Source organism: Geotrypetes seraphini, chromosome 7, assembly GCF_902459505.1.
Source record: "Geotrypetes seraphini chromosome 7, aGeoSer1.1, whole genome shotgun sequence".
Lineage (NCBI taxonomy): Eukaryota > Metazoa > Chordata > Amphibia > Gymnophiona > Dermophiidae > Geotrypetes > Geotrypetes seraphini.
The window spans coordinates 18,720,317-18,742,672 of NC_047090.1; the positions used below are offsets into that span (position 1 = coordinate 18,720,317).

General features: G+C 46.8%; 1 protein-coding gene across 2 annotated transcripts in view; it reads right to left on the reverse strand.

Moving 5' to 3' along the window:
* The window catches only part of FKBP4 (FKBP prolyl isomerase 4), a 143,648-nt gene that overhangs the window by 87,975 nt on the left and 33,317 nt on the right, over positions 1–22,356 (reverse strand). For both annotated transcript variants that reach the window (XM_033951726.1, XM_033951725.1), the window contains exon 4: positions 10,798–10,918. In XM_033951726.1, the coding sequence (XP_033807617.1) occupies positions 10,798–10,918 (121 nt within the window). The remainder of the gene's footprint in view (positions 1–10,797; positions 10,919–22,356) is intronic.

Consider the following 22,356-nt stretch of genomic DNA (forward strand, 5'->3'; position numbering starts at 1 on the left):
CTTAAAGGGATCTGCGTCTGAGCTGACAAACATAGCGCCTCAGAAAGAATTTCCAAGCGGCTGTCTGTTAGGCAGTCCTGTGGCAAGGAACGAACATAGTAAGAAAGCTGAGCATAAGGGAGCCAGTTAGAAGCAGTCCATCCTTGTTCCCGAATGAGGTCCTCCAAAGTGTATAATGAACCATTCGAATGGACAAAATGAAAAAGATATGGATTAGAAACATCATTCCATATTGCCAGCTCCACTGGGGGCATCCCTGGCACAAAGTCTCCATTTCCCTGCAATGGTAAATAAGGAGACACACAATATGGGATACGCATCCATTGACACAGGATCCTCCAAACACGACGCAAAGATAACAAAAACAAGTCTCTAGCAGAGGAGGTCCGAGGAGGCAAGCGTTTCACATGAAGTAAGTAGCAAAATGAAATGGGCTACAGAGGGACCATTCTGAACTTGTAGCTGAAAAATGATTAGTCCCCCGGAATCAGTCAACTACTCCTTTTATAATAGTTACCTTGCCCTACCAACACAATAAAAAAAACTACAGACCATCCAGAACACAGCCCTCAGACTCATATACTCACTCAGCAAACACGACCACATTACCAATGCATACCTTGAATCCCACTGGCTACCAATAAAAGCAAGAACACAATTCAAACTCTACTGTCTCATTTTCAAAGTAACCCACGGCACGGCACCCAGTTACCTAAATAACCGTTTTCACCACTACCTCCCACCAAGAAGAAGGAGAACACAGAACCTTTTCACCTACCCACCACTCAACGGTACTCGTCGTAAGAAACTTTACGACAACCTCCTGGGGACACAGGCAGCTAAAATAGACTCTGACATCTCAAAATTACTGACCAAAACGACAAAAGAGTTCCGCAAAGAAATAAAAACATTACTGTTCAAAAAATATCTCCCATCACTCTAACCACCACCCAATGAGCTCCCAATCAACGACTTCGGAAATACCCACCTATATTATCTTTTTATCTGTGATCTAGAATGTACTGTAATTCTTCTACACTACACCCGATTTAACCGATCGAGTTGACATGTATTACCTCTGTAAAATGCATTATCTTCTGTTATATGTATTATCTTCTGTAATAAGTATTATCTTCTGTGAAATTGTAGTAACATAACTCATTACTGTTCCTGTAACTTACTCTTATCCTGAAATGTAATTCTACTGGAATGTCCCAGATATTTTCTATACTGTAATCCGCCTAGAACCGCAAGGCACAGGCGGAATAGAAATCCCTAATGTAATGTAATGTAATCCAGTCAGGTTTTCAAAATTTCCCCAATGAATATGCATGAGATCTATTTGCATGCACTGCTTTCATTGTATACTAATAGATCTCATGCATATTCATTGGAGAAATCCTGAAAACCTGACTGGATTGCAGCCCTTGAGGAGGGACTTTGACACCCCTGAGTCACAGCCCATAAAGTTAGAGCCATGGCGGCATCTGTATCTTTCCTTAGATCTACTCCTATTGAGGAAATCTGCAAAGCTGCCACTTGGTCCTCAGTTCATACATTCACCTCTCATTATTGTCTAGATTCTTTTTCCAGACGGGATGGCCACCTTGGCCAAGCAGTATTACAAAATGTATTCTCCTGAATTGCCAACACTCTCACCATCCCATTCAGGTTAGATTGGAGGTCACCCATATGTTGATAATATGCTGCCTACTTGTCCTGGGATAAAACATAGTTACTTACCGTAATAGGTGTTATCCAGGGACGGCAGGCAGATATTTTCACAACCTACCCAACTCTCCCAGTTGTTGTATTAGCTAGCTATCTGAACTGAGGAGACGCGTGCCCTATGTCGGGCGGGAAGGCACTCGCATATGCGTGGTGTGGCAGACGTGAACTTTCTAAAAGTTCTTCAAGCAAGTCTGCTTACGAGGCTGTCTGCATTGGGGCTCCATGGATGATGTCACCCATATGTGAGAATATTTGTCTGCTTTCCCTGGATAACACCTGTTACGGTAAGTAACTGTGCTTATCCCAGGACAAGTAGGCAGCATATTCTCTACATGTGGGTGACGTCATCCACGGATCCCCGACGCGGACAGTTTTTCAAGCAAACTTGATTGAAGACCTCAAGTTTGCTAGTGCTGCACCACGCACGCGTGCCTTCCTGCTCCACTAGAGGGCGCATCCCCTCCTCGTGGTCTTCAGTTCTTAGTTTTCTGCGGAACCAGAAAGCCTTGTCTCTCTTCTCTGCGTTCTAAGTGCCTTTCTTGCACCACGGCTTCTTTATTTTCACGGGAGTCGCTGTGCGGTAATTTGTAGTTTTCTTTTCCTCCACTCGTGTGATTTTTTTTTTTTCCTTTTTCCTTTTGGTGAACCGGGGGCTCCCGGTTTATCGTGACCGCGGCCGTGTTTCCTTATGTCCTGGCATCTCACCAGGTTTAAAAAGTGTATGCAGTGCGGTCGGGTTATTTCTGTCACAGACCTGCACCGCTGGTGTATCCTGTGCCTGGGAGCTGATCACCCGACGGACTTCTGTCCTCGTTGTTCCACTCTACAACCTCGGGCTCTCAGGTGGCGTCGGGCCCATATTGCGGAGCACTTCGCCATGGAGACTGACCCCGCTTCGGCTCCGGTCTCGGCCTTGACCTCGGCCTCGAAGACCTCGGCCCCGGGCAAGTCTCCCTCGACTTCGAAGGCCTCGGGGACCTCAACTTTGAAGACCTCGGCTCCAGGTAAGTCCCCTCTTTCATCTTCAGGTTCAGTTCAGCTACCGAAGAAGCCTTCCTCAGAGTCTCTGGCCATCCAGGCGGTGAGTGTAGTCTCACCGGCCTCTACGAGACCATCGTCTAAGAACTCCAAGGGTGCCTCCACCATAAGGCAATACTCTTCCTCGAGGTCGCCCTCGGTGGACCGCACTGCTGCACCTATATGTCCAAATATGGTCTCGGTGCCGATGTTCGAGGATGTGCTGAAGGCGATCATCTCCTCGGCTTTGGCTCAGCTTGCCCTGTCCTCGGCCTCGCGCGTTGTGGAGCAGCCCGAGTCGGTTTCGGCGTCTGTCCTCGTCTGACTCCTCGCCCCTTCCCTCGAGGCAGGCTTCGCCTTCGGACCTGCCTCGGTCGAGGCATCGGTCCCGGCGTCTCTCGCCCTCGTCTCGGAAGCCTGCGAAGCATCCCCATGACTATCCCTTCGAGGCGGGGTAGGTCTCCGGGTCCTCGCAATATGGGGTCCATTAAACCCTCGGACCTGACTCGGTCTGACCCGAGTCTGCTGTGGTCGCCTGCCCGGTCCGGAGCGCGGTCTTGCGAGGCCCCCGTCTCTGGAGGTTCTCCCTCTTTTTCCCGCGGGTTGTCTTCGGGCTGCGGTTCCCCGGAGCGGCTTCATCGGGCCTTGGAGGCCCGGACCCCAAGGTCCTCCCCGCCGGGGTCCTCCAAACGTCAGCTTTCGTCAACCCCCACCCTGTTCTTTTAGCAGGGCTTCCTTGACATCCATGCTCGTAGATAGTGATCTGCCAGCGCAGTATTCCAGGGAGGCTTCCCCTTCTCGGCGGCCTTGTGGTCTCGTTCGACCACCCCCCTCGAGGAGCAGTCTGAGAGCAGGCCCTCTTCCTTTGCTAGATTTGTTCAGGACATGGGGAGAGCATTGCATTTGGGCCTTCAATCGGACTCCAAGTATACCAAGGAGTATTTGGAGGAAATGGAGCTTCCCCACCCTCCCAAGGAGTCACTGAGGCTCCCCTTGAACCCGGTATTGCAACAGACATTCTTTCGCAACCTGGAGACTCCTTATGCCATTCCGGCCATTCCATCTAAAATGGAGTCTCGGTACCGGATGGTGCCCTGTAAAGGGTTTGAGAAAGCCCAGCTTTCCCACCACTCTTTGGTGGTGGAGTCCACTCTCAAGAAGTCTCACTCTTCTAAGGTGTATGCAGCTGTCCCGCTGGGCCGGGAGGGCCGGACGATGGATAAGTTTGGGAGACACCTGTATCAGAACTCCATGATGGCGAACAGAGTGCTGAATTATAACTTTACTTTTACCTCCTATCTTAAGTGGTGTGTTAAGTCCCTTCCCTCTTTCCAGGAGGATTTGCCGGTCCAGCACCGTGCGGAATTTCGCAGGCTTGTGGATACTCTGTCTCAACTTCGGCTGTACATGTTTCAGGCGGTCTATGATGTGTTTGAGCTCTTATCCAGGGTCTCCGCCTTTGCAGTAGCCATGCATCGTCTGGCGTGGCTCCGCTTTGTGGATATGGATCCCAACCTCCAGGATTGAATGGCCAATCTTCCATGCTTGGGGATGAGATGAGATTTGGGTAGATTGATCTCGAACCCCAGAAGCTGTAGAAACAGGATGGTTTGGTTGGTGGCCAAGAGCACTGTTTGAGATGAATTGGCCTTGATTAACCAATCGTCCAGATAAGGAAAGACTTGAAGGTGGTGAGAGCGTAGAAAGGCAGCCACCACAATCAGACATTTGGTGAACACTCTTGGAGAGGAGGCAAGACCGAAGGGCAGCACCTTGTATTGGTAATGACAATGATTGATCATGAAGCGGAGGTACTGTCTGGAGGCCAGATTGACCGGAATGTGAGTGTATTCCTCTTTGAGATCGAGGGAGCATAGCCAGTCGCTTTGATGGAGAAGAGGATAAAGAGTTGCCAGAGAAAGCATCTTGAATTTCTCCTTGACCAAGCATTTGTTGAGATCGCGAAGATCTAGGATGGGTCTGAGATCCCCTGTTTTTTTGGGGACCAGAAAATAACGGGAGTAGAATCCCTGCCCCTTCTGATCTAGAGGAACTTCTTCTATGGCGTTCAGGAGGAGGAGGGATTGAACCTCCTGAAGAAGGAGAGAAGACTGAGAGGTGTTCAAAGCAGACTCTCTTGGCAGACTTTGTGCAGGACGTGTCTGAAAGTTGAGAGAGTAGCCGTGGCGGATGATGTTGAGGACCCACTGATCCGATGTGATGTTCTCCCAATGGCTGGTGTACAAGAAAGACGTCCTCCTATGGGTCGAGGGAGATTGGCAGATGGTGGAATACTGGCTATGCTTTGGAGAACCACGTCAAAAGGGTTGGGTAGACTTTTGTGGTAGAGGAGGCTTCACCTGTTGCTGCTGGGCTGGCCTAGGTGGTTGTCGCTGTTGCTGACGCTGACGTCTAGGCTGTTGAATAGCCGGTGGCGGGCAGCATAGCGGCGCTGGTAGGCAGATTGTTGGCGAAAAGGCCGAGCAGGTGGAGTCTTTTTCTTAGTCTTCAGGAGAGTATCCCACCGAGTCTCATGGGCAGACAGCTTTTGTGTAGTGGAATCCATGGACTCTCCGAAGAGCTCATCACCCAAGCAGGGAGCATTTGCTAGGCGGTCCTGATGATTTACATCGAGCTCTGAGACTCTGAGCCATGCTAACCGACGCATGGCAACAGACATAGCCGTGGCCCTAGAAGTCAATTCAAATGTATCATAAATTGACCGAACTAGGACCTTGCGTAACTGGAGAAGAGAGGAAGAGCAGGCATGAAATGCAGATTTCTTGCGGTCAGGGAGGTACTTTTCAAAAGCAGCCATGTGTTGAATGAGGTGCTTTAAATAAAATGAAAAATGAAAAGCGTAGTTCCCTGACCTATTGGCTAACATGGCATTCTGATATAAACGTTTGCCAAATTTGTCCATGGCTTTTCCTTCTCTGCCAGGAGGGACTGAGGCATACACACTAGCTCCTGCTGATTTCTTAAGTGTGGATTCTACCAAAAGAGACTCATGCGGGAGCTGAGGTTTGTCAAAACCAGGAATAGGGATAACCTTGTATAAGGAGCCCAATTTACGAGGAGCTCCCGGTACAGTCAGGGGAGTCTCTAAATTTTTATAAAAAGTCTCTCTTAAGATGTCATGGAGAGGAAGTTTGAGAAATTCCCTTGGAGGCTGGTCAAAGTCCAGAGCATCAAGGAATGCCTTGGATTTCTTCGACTCAGTCTCCAAGGGAATAGAAAGAGATTCACACATCTCTTTTAAGAAAGAGGTAAAAGATGTGGAATCCTGCTTAGAAGAGGGATCAGCAACAAGTTGATCCTCTTCATCAGAGGAACACTCACCCTCAGACAGAAAGGGATCTTCAGAGTCACCCCACAAATCAGGGTCCCGAATCTGAGAGCCACGGTCTCGAGACTCCGGAGTGGAGGGTTCCAGGTGTCGGGTTTTGCGCACCGACTTACCCGACCTCATAGACACGGTACCAGGAGATGTGACATGCTGCGTCGGTACCGAAGTCTGCACCGCCTGGTGTTGAGCTCTCGGTTCCGGTGCTAAGATTGGCATCGAAGTCGAGGAAACAGTGTGAATCGGTATCGACAAAGTGGATGCCGATAAAAGAGGGCGCTCCACTGTCGGTACCGGTGGCTCAGACCGGACCGGGACTGGAAGGCCGGTGTCAAAAGTGCGGGAAGGAGTTGTTGCAACTGTTCCTTAAGTTGAACTTGCAGGACAGCAGCAATCCGCTCGTCCAGCGAAGGCACCGGTACCGCCTTTTTCTTCTGCGGTACCTGTGGTGCCGCTCTACGCTCCGAGGATGAGACACCCGATGTCAAGGGGCTCACCTCAATAGGAGCGGAGCGCTTCCGTGGGCGCCTCGAGGTCGGCAGGATTGGACTCGCTGCTACTGAGACCGGAGGACGCTCCAACGGAGATGGCTTCTTAGCCGGCTTACCTGAGTGTTGCGGTGTCGCGCGGCGCCAACGAAGTGGGTGCCGACTGAGGTGGTGCCGATGCCGGTGTCGATGTCGCAGGGTCAGACATATCGGCACCGAAAAGCAAACGTTGTTGGATTTGTCGGTTTTTTAATGTACGTTTTTTCAAAGTGGCACAGCGGGTGCAGGTAGAAGCCTGATGCTCTGGACCCAGGCACTGTAAGCACCAATTGTGCGGGTCCGTAAGAGAGATAGGCCTTGCACACCGCTGGCACTTTTAAAAACCTGGCTGGGGGGGCATGAAAGGAAAAACGGCTTCTGCCAAGTCGTAGGCCGAGGCCTCGATGGTGGCAGCAGGCCCCGCCGGGGCAAAACCGACGAAATGAAGAAAAAAGAAAAAAACTGTTTTTTGTTTTTTTTTAAAGAAAATAATAAAAGAAAAAAAGGAAATATAATTTCCAAAAAGATTTCACGAGCGGGAAGGCGACAGAAAAAAATCTTTTCAACAGCCGTTGAAAAGTGCGACTTCTTAGCTCCGCGGAAACTAAGAAACTGGGGACCGTGCGCCTCCGTCGGGCGGGAAGGCACTCGCGCGTGCGCAGTGCGGCCTGCTAGAACTTTCCAAATTGTTAGAGTGCAATCACTCTAAAATTGTCCGTACCGGGGCTCCGTCGGTGCCGTCACCCATCAGTCAGCTGCCTGCTTGTCCTGGGATAAAGCCATATTTTTGGGATGGTCATATCTTCAGCTTCCCTTGACTGTAAAATCTCACATTGCAAATCTTGGAAGTATCTCATGGTACATGTTTGCTGGTAAAGTTGTACCCTCAGCTGACTTACCTAACAGCAGCAGTATTGAGCCAAACTTTGCCAAAAATTTTTGTTTATGAATTTTTTTTGTCTACTTTGCTAACTTGTAGAAATGGAAGCACATTCGCAAAAGATTTCAAACTTGCCCCAGAAACTTGTCCCAAGGTGTGGTACCAAACTGCAAAATTTCAGACTCCTAGGTAGTTTCCTTCTGCCGCAGTGCTTAAGCAAAGTTGGCATTTTAGGTCACACAAGGCATGGGAATGATCGATTGCTTTTGTTCAACCACCCCTAGCTCCTGACCAAATTGAGATAGATTCCAAAAATTTTGCAGTTTCATTTGAGACTCTAGACAACACCCCTGTAAAATTTGGTTGTATTTCAAGGGGGTCGAGCGGGGGCTCCTGGTCCACTTGACATAGAATGACCCATTATGTTTCCAGCACTTTGGTGAACTATTGAGTCATGACCATGTAGTGCCCTATAGAAATGATCTCATCTTTCTGGGTTTTTTCTGAAACTTCCAGAACACCATATTGTGAAATGGTGGGAGGGATAAAGTCTTTCCCACACTATATAAGCTAGGCTGCACATTAGGAATTCACTTGTTGTGACATCAGACTTGGAGGATGTCATCTACAGCAGTATTTCTCCAAACCCAGGGGGTAGATGGTGCTGGCACTGCATATCTCCAACTTCCTTCTGCTGTAGCGTATATGGGGTGCTGGCGCTGTATGTCTCCCAACTTTCTTCTGCTTTAGCGTTATCTCCCACCTTCCTCGTCTTCTCTCCCTCCCCCTCCCAGCACCAGCTCACTGTGTGCTTTTAACTTCTCCACACAACTGCCGCTAGCGTTAGTTTAGCTGCGGTTCCATCAGGCAGCCTCAGGGCATTTGTTAGGCCGGCCCATCTCTAATGATGCAAATTCCTTTTTCGGCAGCGGCAGGCCAGCCTAGCAAACGTCCCGAGGCTGCCTGATGGAACCGCAGCTAAGCTAACGCAAGCGGCAGCTGTGTGGGGAAATTAAAAGCACGCAGTGAGCTGTTGCTAGGGAGAGGAGAGGTACTGCTGGAAAGAGGAGGGGGTACTGCTGGATGTGTGGAAAGGGAGAGGTACTGCTGGACAATGGGGGGAAGGGAAGGGAAGGGAAGGGAGAAGAGGTTCTGCTGGACCTAGCAGAAGGGGGGAGGAAGGTGCAGCTGAACTTGAAGGGGAGGGAAAGGAAAGGTGATGCACGCTGGAGGGGAGGCTTAGATAGTGCATGGGGAGAAAGCTTGTTAGTGGGGTTAGGGGTAGGGAAGGAAAATTGTTGCAGGATGAGAGAGGGAGAAATGGACAGTGTGGAGAGGGAGAAATTGAGCATGGGGATAGAACGTCATGAGTGGGGTAGGGAGAGGAGAAAGCGAAAGCGAAAGCACAGAGAGAGATGGATGGGGAAGTCAGAAAGGAGGGAAGGAGAAATGCCACACTCAGGGGAATGGGGAGAGGGCAGAAAGTAAAAGACTGGACTCATGTAGACAGAGAGAATGACATGTTGGACTGGTGGAAAGGAAGGAGAAATGTTGGATGTGGTAGTAGAGGGAGTGGAAGAGATGCACCCTGGATCTCTCTCTCTTTCCCCACTCCCTTTGCAGCAAGGGAGGGAATGAAAATGAGAGAGAGGGAGACATGTTGCCAATAGGGGTTGAGGAGAGAGGAAGAAAAGTTGGACTCATAGACTCAAGGAGTGGCCTTGTGCGCCGCTCTGCCGCAAGAGATGAGGAGGCAGCCATCCAGCAAGGGAGGGGCAGGAGCGCAGAAAGCTCTTGCTGATACAGCGCTGGACCAACAGAATTTTTAAAAGGTGGGGGGGAGGTGCTACCTGCTTACCACTAGTCCTGACTTGTATTCTGTCCCAGCCTCCTACTAGACCACCATATGGGGGACAGAGTACAGGGCAGGGCGGTGGGACAGAGTATACCATTTGGTTTAGAAATTTTTGGGAGGGAGTTTCCTCCTCTACAAGTAGGTGCGTCTTATGGTCAGATGTGTCTTACAGATCGAAATGTGGCAGTTTTGAGAATTTATATCTGCTGTCTATATTTTGCACTATACTGTATTTGTCTATTTTTCTATAGTAGTTACTGAGGTGACATTGCATATTTTAAAGTCATCTGCCTTGACCTCTAAAACCCCCAAATATAAAGATTTTCTCTGCATACAGTGTGCTTTGTTTTTTTTAATTTTGTGGTTACTATTATGTAATTAATAAGATCATATTGTGTGTATATAAAAAAATGGATGGAAGAAATTGCATTACAATAAGTACTATTATTATGGGGGTGGGGTCAGGGGCGGAGCCTGGGCAGATCTGGGGTAGGGATACTCGGTTGATATTTGTTAGATTTAGGGAGTACTTGGCTTGAAGAAGTTGAGAAACACTGACTTAGACCATGTCTTTCCAGTATGCATGAAGCTTTTTTTTTTTTGAAACTCAAACTTAATACGAATTTCTTTATAGTTTTTGAATTACAAATCAGATATCCACTTGTACAGAAAGATAAAGATAAGCTAATGGATAAAATATTCAATTGCTAATTACAGCTTAGTTGAAGAAAATGGAAATAAAAGAAATAGTAATAATCATAATATATCGCATAAAGAAAATTATAGCTTAACTTCAGCTCAAATCCACAAAAAGGATCCAAGGTGTAGGTTTTGCGAGAAATTAAAAGAAAATTAAACAAGACTGCTAATTATAAAAAAAAAAAAAAAAAAAAAAAGACCCAGTTAGATGAGAGAGGATAGCAAATAAAAATCAACACAGCCCTCATATTTTCCCTTCAGCCAGGGGTGATGCGGACAGGAATGTTGTCAGCTGGCTAGGATTGAAGAAAACATATTTTTTTCATACAATACTGTATCCAACATTTACATGGGTGGCGAAAAAAAAAAAAAAAAAGGTCACCCCCAGAGTTTTAAGATCAGAAATTCACGTCTCATTTTTTGTGTGTCCCGTGCCAGATCTGGAAAGATTAATGACTTAAACCCAAGAAATTTTTTTGGTTTATTTTTAAAGAAAAGCCTGAGCAACCAGTTTTTATCTGGTGCAAGGGCTACTGTAATAAGAAGCGTTGCCGCTGTGGCAGATTCTCTGTCAGAAAGTTCCAACATTGCTGACACATCAAGTGGTTGCTGATCTCCTTTCAGCAATATCTTGAATTCCTATCAAATATGACAACCTAGCCATGACATGGCCCTCCAATATGCTCTATTCTTAAATATAAAGTCATATTTAATATTTCCAGAGCTGGACAGTTTTACTTACTTTCCACGACAGCACCATCATTAGGTTTGGAATAGCCTTCTCCTTTCACACGAATTCTTCGTATTATTCCCCCATCTTCATCCTCTGAAAGATCTTCACCTTTAAATTCAAATAGTTCTACCTACAAAAGAATCATCGTTGAGCTGGCAAACATGGCATAACTATCATAGTACTAAACTATTCCACCAACCATTCTTGGAAAGGTTCATCATATCATATAAAGTTTATAAAAATGGAAAATGTGAACTAGTTCTTTCAGAGATGAAAAGCCCTCTTCTAGACCCTTTTCCCCAAAGATTTACCATTTCATGCAGTTGATTTCAAATAACTAAAATCTGACAGAAGTTTGCTAAAGCAACTAAAAACATGGGCATAAAGTAGAATTGCTCGAGTTACTGCTCTTGGAGAAACCTTGATTCATAAAAACAATGCTAAGACCAAATAGCTTTCTAACAGAATTGTTCGTCTACCAGGAAGTAGAATAAAGAAATACCGATTTGTGATACCGAGAGCATATTAGTTGTGAGCGGGGTTGGGGGTAGGGAAAACAGGCTGCTGCACACTATTCTATATTAGAGAACTAAATTGAAACATAGAAACATGATGGCAGATAAAGGCCAAATGGCCCATCTAGTCTGCCCATCCGCAGTAACCATTATCTTTTTCTCTCTCCGAGAGATACCGCGTGCCTATCCTAGGCCCTTTTGAATTCAGACACAGTCTGTCTCCACCACCTCTTCTGGGAGACTGTTCCATGCATCTGCCACCCTTTCTGTAAAAAATGTATTTCCTTAGATTACTCCAAAGCCTATCACCTCTTAACTTCATCCTATGCCCTCTCATTGCAGAGTTGCCTTTCAAATTAAAGAGACTCGACTCATGCGCATTTACATTACGTAGGTATTCAAATGTCTCTATCATATATCCCCCTCTCCCGCCTTTCCTCAAAAGCAGGGGTCAGGAACCTATGGCTCGCGAGCCAGATGTGGCTTTTTGATGGCTTTATCTGGCTCGCTGCCAATGTGACACTCTGACTTCTGGGGGTGGAGCTAAAGAGAGTGGCTGCACACACTACGAGCTCCTCTGCTGCAATGGAGAAAATTTTCTCCAAGACATGCACTGCAGCAGAGGACACCCGAGCAGACCTACCCAGACCATCGGGGACATTCTGCCGGTCACCCGGAAGCGGGAGCCGCCGACACAGAGCCAGATCGGATCTGAGCCAGGACGGGGACAGCAGCAGCCATCTTCTGCCACTCTGCACAGTGTGGCACCTCCCCCAGCTGCAGATTCTTGCCTGGACCGCAGCAAGATATACCAGTGAAGGAGACAAATTGTGAGTGTGCCTACTTCATTTGTTATTGCTCCAGAACCCCCCTAATCTCCCCAGTGTCCCTCTGTGACTATATGAATGCATGGGATAGATCCTTGGCTGGGGCTTGATTGATGCATGCTGGAAAAGAAGAACACATCTTCTGTCCGTCGAGCACAGGCCACGCCCTCTTCCTCCGCATCCGGCATCCTTGGGACCCACCCTATATTGCCCCGCAGCATCCGCGGCTGAACGGGCCTGAAGCCGCATTGTCCTTCACAGGCAGCCCCAAATCAAGGCCCCGGCTGCCAATCCCACCAGCTAGACCCGCAATTGGCTACCCTGCCTTCATTACCTCTGCCCTGCCCCACAGACCACTACCTGGGGTGGTATCTTCCGTACATCAGTCAGCTAGCTAATTACAGAAACCCTTTTATTGAAGAAGATGGCTAAAAGATGAAGAGTATCGTACTTTTCAGCAGGAATGGACAGAGGAATTTGCCTTTTTGTAGAGAGCAAGTTCTGCAGTGTGTCTAATATGCAATGATAAAATTGCATCGATGAAACGGTCAAATACAAAGCGGCACTTCAACACATGCCATACTGCATTTGCATCAAAATATCCTGCGGGGGACAGTGTACTGATGGTGATCTGTGCATGGTGGGGAAAAACAGAGATTCGTAGCGCTTCTTCGTGAACATGAAAAAAGATCCATCCTAAGTTTTCACTGCATCTTACATCAGGAGGTGCTTTGTGCTCAGATGTGTGGCGAGCAGCTTGGTGAGGTGATGTCGCTGGTCATTCAGGTGGTCAACTTTATTGTTGCCCGAGCTTTAAATGATCGTCAGTTTAAAACACTGCTGAATGAAGTCGGGAATAATTATCCTGGTCTGCTTCTGCACAGCAATGTGCATTGGTTGTCAAGAGGGAAGGTGCTCAGCCGTTTCGTGGCTTGTCTGAGCGAAATCTGGACTTTTCTTGAAATGAAAACATCGAGCATCCTGAGTTAGCTAACACCGAGTGGCTCCTGAAGTTCTACTATCTCATGGACATGACTGAAGATCTGAACCAGCTCAATGTGAAAATGCAAGGCATTGAGAATACAGTCTTATCCCTTCAACAAGCAGTGTTTGCATTTGAAAACAAGCTAGAACTCTTCATCGCCAACATTGAAACAGGTCATTTACTACACTTTGAAAAACTGGGAGAGTTTAAAGATGCATGCACAGCAAGTGAACCTGCTCAACATCTTGATCTTCAGCAGCTAGCGGGCTTCACATATAATCTCCTGCAGTCATTCAAAGCGCGCTTTGGAGAATTTTGTGAGCACACTCGTCTTTTTAAGTTCATCACCCATCCACACTAGTGTGCAGTGAACAGCGCCGACTTGAGTTACATCCCCGGTGTCTCCGTCAGAGATTTTGAGCTCCTAGCTGCTGACCTGAAGGCCTCAGACATGTGGGTGATAAGTTCAAGTCACTGAATGAAGATTTGGAAAGACTTGTAGGACAGCAAGCAGAGTTGGCGAGCAAATACAAGTGGGGAGAAATGAAAAAACTTCAATCCGCAGACCAGCTGATTGTCAAAACTTGGAACGCGCTTACCGTCACATACCACACACTGCAGCGTGTGAGTATTGCTATACTGACAATGTTTGGCTCTACGTATGCATGTGAGCAGTCTTTCTCACATCTAAAGAACATTAAGACCAACCTACGATCACGTTTAACAGATGGAAGTCTCAACGCCTGCATGAGACGATCTCGGCGGCGGCTGCAGAGGAGAGGAGCCAAATCGGAGGAGGACGGGCAGTGCAGAGGAGAGAGGCAAGGTCAGAGAGGGGAGGAGACCAGACCAGAGAGCAGAGGGGAGGAAGCTGGATTGGGGTAGCGGTGAGAGGTAGCTCCGCCCATCCCCACCGCGTCAGAGGTCGCATTGGAGCCCGGGCTCCCCTTTAAGAGAAGGGGAGCCAACGGCACACAGCCGTTCGGTGCACGGTGATTGCGAGCGGCAAAGGCCTTAGTGAGAGCGCCTTTGCGAAGGAGCCTTGAGAAGGAGCCAGGAGCCCAGGCTGCCCAGCAGCAAACTTCTTTTCATTCTCATACTCCTTCTTCTTACTCATTCTTCTCTTCTCTCTCTACTCTTTCAGCTAGCTGCACACCAGGGCACCACCTCCACACACCGAGGGATTACAGGAAGGAGAAAAGTAAAATGGAGGCAGCAGGAGATCAGCAGACTTTTCCAGTATACTGCATCGGGTGTCATATGTACGACTACCTCCCCTCCGGGAGGCAGGCATACATATGCGGTCGATGTCAGGAACTGGAAAGCCTGAAGGAGGTTGGAAGACTGCAGATCAAGGTCCAGGAGCTGGAAGGACTCCGTACCTCAGAAGAACCATTCTGGGCAACTGAGGATTCCACCAGAGAGAACCACATCGAGGAGCAAGTTAGGGAGCTCGAGAGATACATTGAGGAGGCCTGCAGGATGGTGTAGGTACAGGATCATCAGCATTACAGATGGGAACCAACAGATGGAGGACAGAATCTGCTAGACGCCACGGGAGAAGGACCTTGCAGAAGAACAGAGCAGGCAGAGACCCACAAGAACCCAGAGGGAGAATCTGCGGACCGCACCAAAGATACAGACCTGAGACCAAAAAGGAAGTTGAAGAAGGGGAAATCAGCAGTCGTAGTGGGAGACTCAATCCTGAGAGAAGTGGACAGTCACATAGCAGGAGGGAGAGACGACCGGCTAGTGACATGTCTCCCGGGGGCAAGAACGAAGGACATCACCGACAGAATAGAGAGGATTCTGGAAGGAGCTGAGACGGAGGAGACAGCAGTGATAATCCACATTGGAACCAACGATGTCAGCAGAAGTAATTACAATATAAATGTACCACACTTTCACAAATGATAATGATATCAAATAAGTGTAGGCAGTGCTGCTTCAGTTTAAAGGGGTGTATGTTACAAAAAACGGAGGAAAAAGCCTCAGACAAATGCCCTCCCACCACCACAATGGTGGATAAAGGTGGTTGGGTGGTAACCTCATTGGCAGAAAACCTCCATTGCACTCCCTATTAAATGAACTATAAGCAGGGCTGTCTATGCAATTGATAGATGAAAAAAACTTTCAACTTATCTAAGATCGGTACACCGACGATGGCCAGCGTTTCACCAATTTGCTGCCTCAGGGTGTAACAGAATCCGATCAAACTAGGGCCAGAAAAGAACATCTGGCTGAATTCGAGGCATCAGAATGTAGAATTCAGTATGGCATGTCATCCTGACCATATATCTTTTCTGGATGTCAGTGTCTTTAGAGAAAATGATTCCATCAGAACGACAGTCCATAGAAAAAGCACCGATAGGAACACTTTTCTCAGTTTTTCCAGCAACCATCCAACTGCCTTGAAACGTAGCCTACCTACATCTCAGTTTTTTCGGTACCGACGTTTATGCTCGGACACTGCAGACTATAAATTGAAGAGCAAACAATTATATACTCGTCTGAAACATAGAGGGTATCCTTCAACAGTACTGAAAAAAGCTTACAAAAGGGCCAAGTTCCTAAATAGAGATCTTCTATTTCTACCCAGAGAAAAAGAAAGACAATGAAGTAGTGGACAACATTGTTACATGTGTACTTGAATATTCCCCTAACATTAACAGCATTACAAGGATTCTAAGACGCCATTGGGAAATAATGGAATTGCATCCAACCTTCAGTGACGCTCATTTAAGGATGGCTTACTCTCGTCAAAAGAATTTCAAAGAATTATTAAGTCCATCCGACATCATGGATTCACACCCAACCACTGCTCAACAACAGGCCACTTCAAATGTGGAAGTTGTTCCATCTGTACTGTCACACGGGAACTTACTGACTTTTTCATTCATCCAAGCACAGGTCAAATGTTCAATGATTAAGAAGGGGATCACGAACAGATCGAAGAAGGTTATAATGCCGCTGTACCGGGCCATGGTAGGCCCTCATCTGGAATACTGCGTCCAGCACTGGTCGCCGTACATGAAGAAAGGGTCCAGATAAGAGCGACTAAAATGGTAAAGGGGTTGGAGGAGTTGCCGTACAGTGAGAGATTAGAGAAACTGGGCCTCTTCTCCCTTGAAAAGAGGAGACAGAGGGGACATGATAGAAACATTCAAGATACTGAACCCCCACTCCCCTATTGGTCATCCTTTTATGCAGTAGTTCTAGCCTAATTCTATAAGTTATTAGTGGATGAGATCTCCCCCTTGCTGGTGGAAGTTTTTAATTTGGGGGTGGCTAAGCGATATTTACCTCGGCATTTGAATCTGGCTACCATTGTGCTGGTTCCAAAGACAGGGAGGGACCCGACATTGCTGGAGTCTTATCGGCACATTTCTCTGTTAAATTTTGAGACCAAGTTTTTCGCAAAAGTTATGGCAAATCGATTGGCTCACGTGTTGCCCCCTCTGGTTTCAGAGCAGCAAGTGGGCTTTGTTCAAGTACGTTCGGTTTCCAAGAATATTAGTCATATTTTGATGGCCTTGGAAAAAGGGCGGGCGGACAGTACCCCCTTCATTCTGATCAGTTTTGATGATGAAAAAGCTTTTGACCGTGTGTGGTGGGGGTACCTGTTTGTTGTGTTGCGGGCCTATGGCATGGGGCCCTTCTTGAGCGCTATTCACACCTTATATTGTGATCCGGGGGCGCAGATTTTGATGAATGGGGATCTCTGAGCCTTGTGAGATTCAGAGGGTTACCAGACAATGCTGTCCCCTCTCGCCGCTCTTGTTTGTGCTTTCGCTGGACCCCTTGATTCGGGAGATACAAACTAATGTGGATATTCATGGGATAGTTATGGGCGCTGCACATTTTAAGATAGTTGCGTTTGTTGATGATCTTTTGGTCTATCTCACTGACCCACTCTGCTCCTTGCCATTTTTATTGGAAAGTATCAGAGAATAGGAACATAAGAAGTTGCCACGTGCCCAGCAATCCACTCCCGCGGCGGCCCCCAGGTCAAAGACCAGTGCCCTGAGACCAGCCCTACCTGCATACGTTCCGGTTCAACAGGAACTTGTCTAACTTTGTCTTGAATCCCTGGAGGGTGTTTTCCCTTATAACAGCCTCCGGAAGAGCATTCCAATTTCCACCACTCTCTGGGTGAAGAAGAACTTCCTTATGTTTGGACGGAATCTGTCCCCTTTCAATTTTAGAGAGTGCCCTCTCGTTCTCCCTGTCTATCTACTAAGTCTGTTCCCTTCAGTATCTTGAATGTTTCTATCATGTCTCCTCTGTCTCCTCTTTTCAAGAGAGAAGAGGCCCAGTTTCTCTAATCTCTCATTGTACGGCAACTCCTCCAGCCCTTTTACCATTTTAGTCGCTCTTCTCTGGACCCTTTAGAGTAGTACCGTGTCCTTCTTCATGTATGGCAACCAGTTCTGGACGCAGTACTCCAGGTGAGGGTGCATCATGGCCCGGTACAGCGGCATAATAACCTTCTCCGATCTGTTCGTGATCCCCTTCTTTATCATTCCTAGCATTTGTTCACTCTTTTCGCTGCCACCACCACATATTACACGGACGGCTTCATCGACTTGTTGATCAGAACTCCCAAGTCTCTTTCCTGGGAGGTCTCTCCAAGTACCGCCCCAGACATCTTTTATTTGTATATGAGATTTTTGTTACCGACATGCATCACTTTACATTTATCCACGTTGAACCTCATTTGCCATGTCGATGCCCATTTCTCGAGCTTAATTATGTCACGTTGCATATCTTCGCAATCCCCGTCTCTTCACTATTCTGAATAACTTCGTGTCATTCACAAATTTAATCACCTCACTCATTGTACCAATGTCAAGATCGTTTATAAAGATGTTGAAGAGCATGGGTCCAAGCACCGAGCCCTGTGGCACCCCACTGGTGACACTCTTCCAGTCCGTGTATTGTCCATTTACCCCCACTCACTGTTTCCTATGCTCCAGCCAGTTTTTAATCCATGTGAGTTATTTCACCCTCAATTCCATGGCTTGCAATTTTCCAAAGTAGTCGTTCATGGGTTCTGGGTGGAACGAGAAACATCAGGATACATTCTTATAATATTTGTAAAAAAAGGAAAATCTTTATATATTGAAAAACATCTTAAGCATCCATTCCCTATCACTCTCAACAGCAAACTGTACAATTAATGTAGCTGAAACCTGGTCCTCGGTATCCAACCTCTCCAGGAAATAAGTCAAGTCCAAACTATCAGCAGAAACATTCTGCTGGTTAGGATTTTGAGATTTAATTATAGTAGGAAGATAATATATTTTTGAGAGAGGTGAGTGTGAGGTTTCGGGCACTTTCAGAATTTCACTCAAATACCTTTTAAACATTTCTAAGGATGGACTTTAGGAAAATTAATAATCCGGAGATTGCATCTCCTAATAGAATTTTCCATCATTTCTTGCTTAAAGTGCAAACTAGCACTGTCCTTAGCCCAAGTTAGAGCTTGTACTTTCAAGGGTTTTATCTTAGTCTCCAAATCAGTCACTTTACTCTCTAAAGATGTTACCTTGGTCTTAAGTTCCAGATTTTCTGAAAGCACTATAGTACATCGCGAGGAAAGTTGCTGAATTTGATTCCCTAGAGAAGATTGCATATTGGATATAGCATCCCATATCAATTCCATTGTGAAGACCTTGGGCCTCTGTAAGGGAACAGCTTCAGCTCGAGAGCTCCCTGCAGCATCCAGTGCAGCAAGAACTGCCTCAGTTGTGGAAAAATCTTGAGTTTGCTGTATTCTCGTCACCAGCTGGGAAGAAGTTGATACCTCCTCTTGCCCCCTTCCAGAGTCAGTCCTCCCACTCCGTGGGACCAGCAAGAAGGATTCCCGGGCCGGCACATCCAAAAATGACTCTCCCGTCGCACCAGGACAGCTGGACTGACTATGCTCATCAGAGGATAGTATGACGCCCTCAAAGGAGGGATCTCGCACCTCAGTTTGCAGAGTCTCTCCAGCCGTGGATATCTCTGATTGCTGCATTCCAGAACTGCACTCCACAAAGGCATCCATCGGGCCTGTTAGGAACGACGGTGTCTCTGGGAAGGCATCAGGCCATCTTGTTAACACTCCGCCCCTGACCAACTCTACACTTGATGTTGGGGACAACATACCGGCGAGCTACTTTGGCCATTGACATGGAAAAGGCCTTTGACAGGGTCAAGTGGGATTTTTTGTGGGCAGTGATGAGACATATGGGATTGGGGGAGGTCTATTGTTCCTGGATACAAGTATTTTATACTTCACCCAGAGCCTGTTTAAGGATCAACGGCTCTCATACTGACTTTTTTGATATAGGAAGGGGTACGACAGGAATTTTCGTTGTCACCTCTCCTGTTTGCTATCTCGGTGGAACCCCTGGCAGAACATATCAGGAAATATCCAGACTTGCAAAGAACAGAGGTGGGTGGTGTTGAGCATAGGATAGCGCTTTTTGCGGACGATATCTTGTTGTATATTTGGGAGCCACTTGTAACCCTTCCAGTCTTGCTGGGCATCTTACAGTCTTTATGGGGAGTTGGCGGGATTTAAAGTCAACATGGAGAAGTCCAAATTTTTGGGATTAACACTCTTGGTGTAGGAGGAGATTGAGTTAGGTGGAAAGTTTCATCGTTTTCATATAGCAGGGCCCATAATATGATATCTGGGTATCTATATATATTGAAATTTAGATGAATTGTATAAGTGCAATTATGGTAAGATTATTAAGCAGATACGTATGGAACTGGTGAAGTGGAAGCATCTATGGTTATCTTGGTGGGGCCACATTAAAAACTAATGTGTTACCTCACTTTCTCTTCGTATTTCATCTTATTGGGGTACCTAGGGGGGTTCTCCTGGGTCTACAGAGGGAGTTTTCTTAGGTTTATGTGGATAGGAAAGACATCCAGACTAGCGAACAAGGTGCTCTGGGCTCCGAGGGATCGGTGGGTAGGGCAATTCTGAATCTATCCTGATATCAGGCAGCCGAAATAAGATTTGTTTTAGATTGGTCAATAGCTACTCAGAACCAGGGGGTACAGTTGGAGCAATCGTTCGTGCAGGGCCATTATTTGGGTGATTGGATATGGGCTTCTTATGGGAGCAGGGCCCAAATGCAGGAAGTGGAGAATCTTTTTGTCCATCATTTACTTGGGATTTGGGGTCCTTACAAAGGCAGTAGGGACGGGAGAAGGTGGTCTCTACTATGGCTGCACTTAGAGATGAGCCGACATTTGGGGGTTGGGAGGGGAGGGGGGCATTTGTAAGATGGAAGGATAAGGGGTTGCAGGTTTTCCAATATTTTTTGAAGGGGGAACAATATGGTCACGTTTGAGGAATTGCAAATTGCAACTTCCTGCTGGGGATTTTTATCCATACATGCAGGCGAGACATTTTGTCTATCAGCAGGGCTGGACAGGTAATTGGAGGGTAGAGCGAAACATTTAGAGGAGTTATGGCTGTTATTGGGAAAGGTGCCCCATCCCCTTTCAGTTTTGTATTCTTATTTGCAGGGTTGGAACAGGGTGGTTTGTCCTTTTAGGAGGGATGGGAGAGTTGGGGAGGTCATTTACAGATTCCCAATGGAAGTATTTATATCAAGGGATACAAAAAAATTTTGTCCTTTGTGTTAAAAATGGGAACACGTTAGCCCCTACTACAAGAAACTTCACTGGCTGCTCCTGGAAGCACGAGTTTTGTTCAAGTTTTTCTGCCTTTGTTAAAAATCAATTTTTGGCCTGGCCCCTATGTACCTGGTTTCTCAATTTAATCTGGACAGTCCTATTAGGCCCACATGCAGAATTCACATGTTCTCCTTCCCATCCTTAAAGGACTGCCGCTACAAAAGATTCCTGCACAGAATTCTTGCCTCCCAGGCAGGTAAATGGAATGACTGGCTGGGTAACATTATCATGCATTCCTCATCCTACTTCAATTTTAGAAAAGAAATAAAAACAAATTTGTTCAATCGATTGTAACCTAATTATCTTATAATGTATCACTGTACCCCAAATACGATGACTTTGTATTGCACCACTTCTCTGTATTGTACCACTTCGCTGTTTGTCCAGCACCTCTTATTGTAAACCGCCTCGAACTATCATGGCTTTGGTGGGTATATAAAAAAATAAATTATTATTAAATTCAAGAAAATGCTTATAAAGTGCTGTCCCGATGGTATTATACTTCTGAAAGGTTACATCATGTGTGTTGGAGATGTGGGTCTCAGATGGGAACATTTTTAGATGTATGCTGGTCATGTTCTATGATGGGGCCTTTCTGGGAAGGGGTGCGGACTTGCCTGGCACAGTGGTTGTCTTGCACAGTGGCACTGGAACAGTAGGACTGCTTGTTGGGCTTGAACTCCATCAAACCCCATTGGTGGCAAAGTCGCTTGTTGCGCTCTGGACTTGCTGCTGCAAGATGTCTCATTGCTTCTCAATGGAAGAGTCCGGACTTTCTTACTCTGGAGGACTGACATACTCAAGCGAGTTGCATTTTATATATGGAGCAGCTGGGGGCCAAACATCAGGGCCATTTTTAGCAACACCAAAGAGACTGACAGTTGATCCTATAACAGATAGTGGTTTGAAGGCTTGGGACATTGTGCGGATGTTGTTTTTGAAGTGCAGAAGTGATTCGTGGGGGGGGGGGAAGGGTTGAGAAGGGATGTTGAGCTGTGAGTGCTAGATATTGTATAGTTTGGGGTGCAATTATTTTGTTTTGTGGGTTTCCTATTTGGAGATCTCTTTTGTATGCTAAAACGTTGTTGTTAGCTGTTTGTTCTGTTCATCAAATGGGTTACATGATTCCTTTTCAATAAAAATTTAATGATTCAAAAAAAAAAAAAAAAAAAAAAAGCAGACCATACAGGCTCTCAAGCTGTAGTCACTGCCAAAATGCAGAGGCATACAGCTAAGGCACCACTAAGACAAAAACATGAGGGAGGTGGGGGGAAGAGAGAGAGGGACTCAGTCGTCCGAATGCGACATCTCCAACATGGGATCCGACCTCCCCCCGAGCACAAAACAGCCAGCAAAGGCCACTGCTTATCTCCTCCAACAAAAGTACAAAATTTTTCCCAAAGGCTAAACAAGACTGCACAGGCTTACCACCTCCACCTGCTGGAGACAGAGAATAGACTATCTCAAGGAGAATGCACAGCCTGCTTATACTACTCATACAGTTCAGTCTGATCTCAGTTCCACCTGCTGGCAGAGGAGC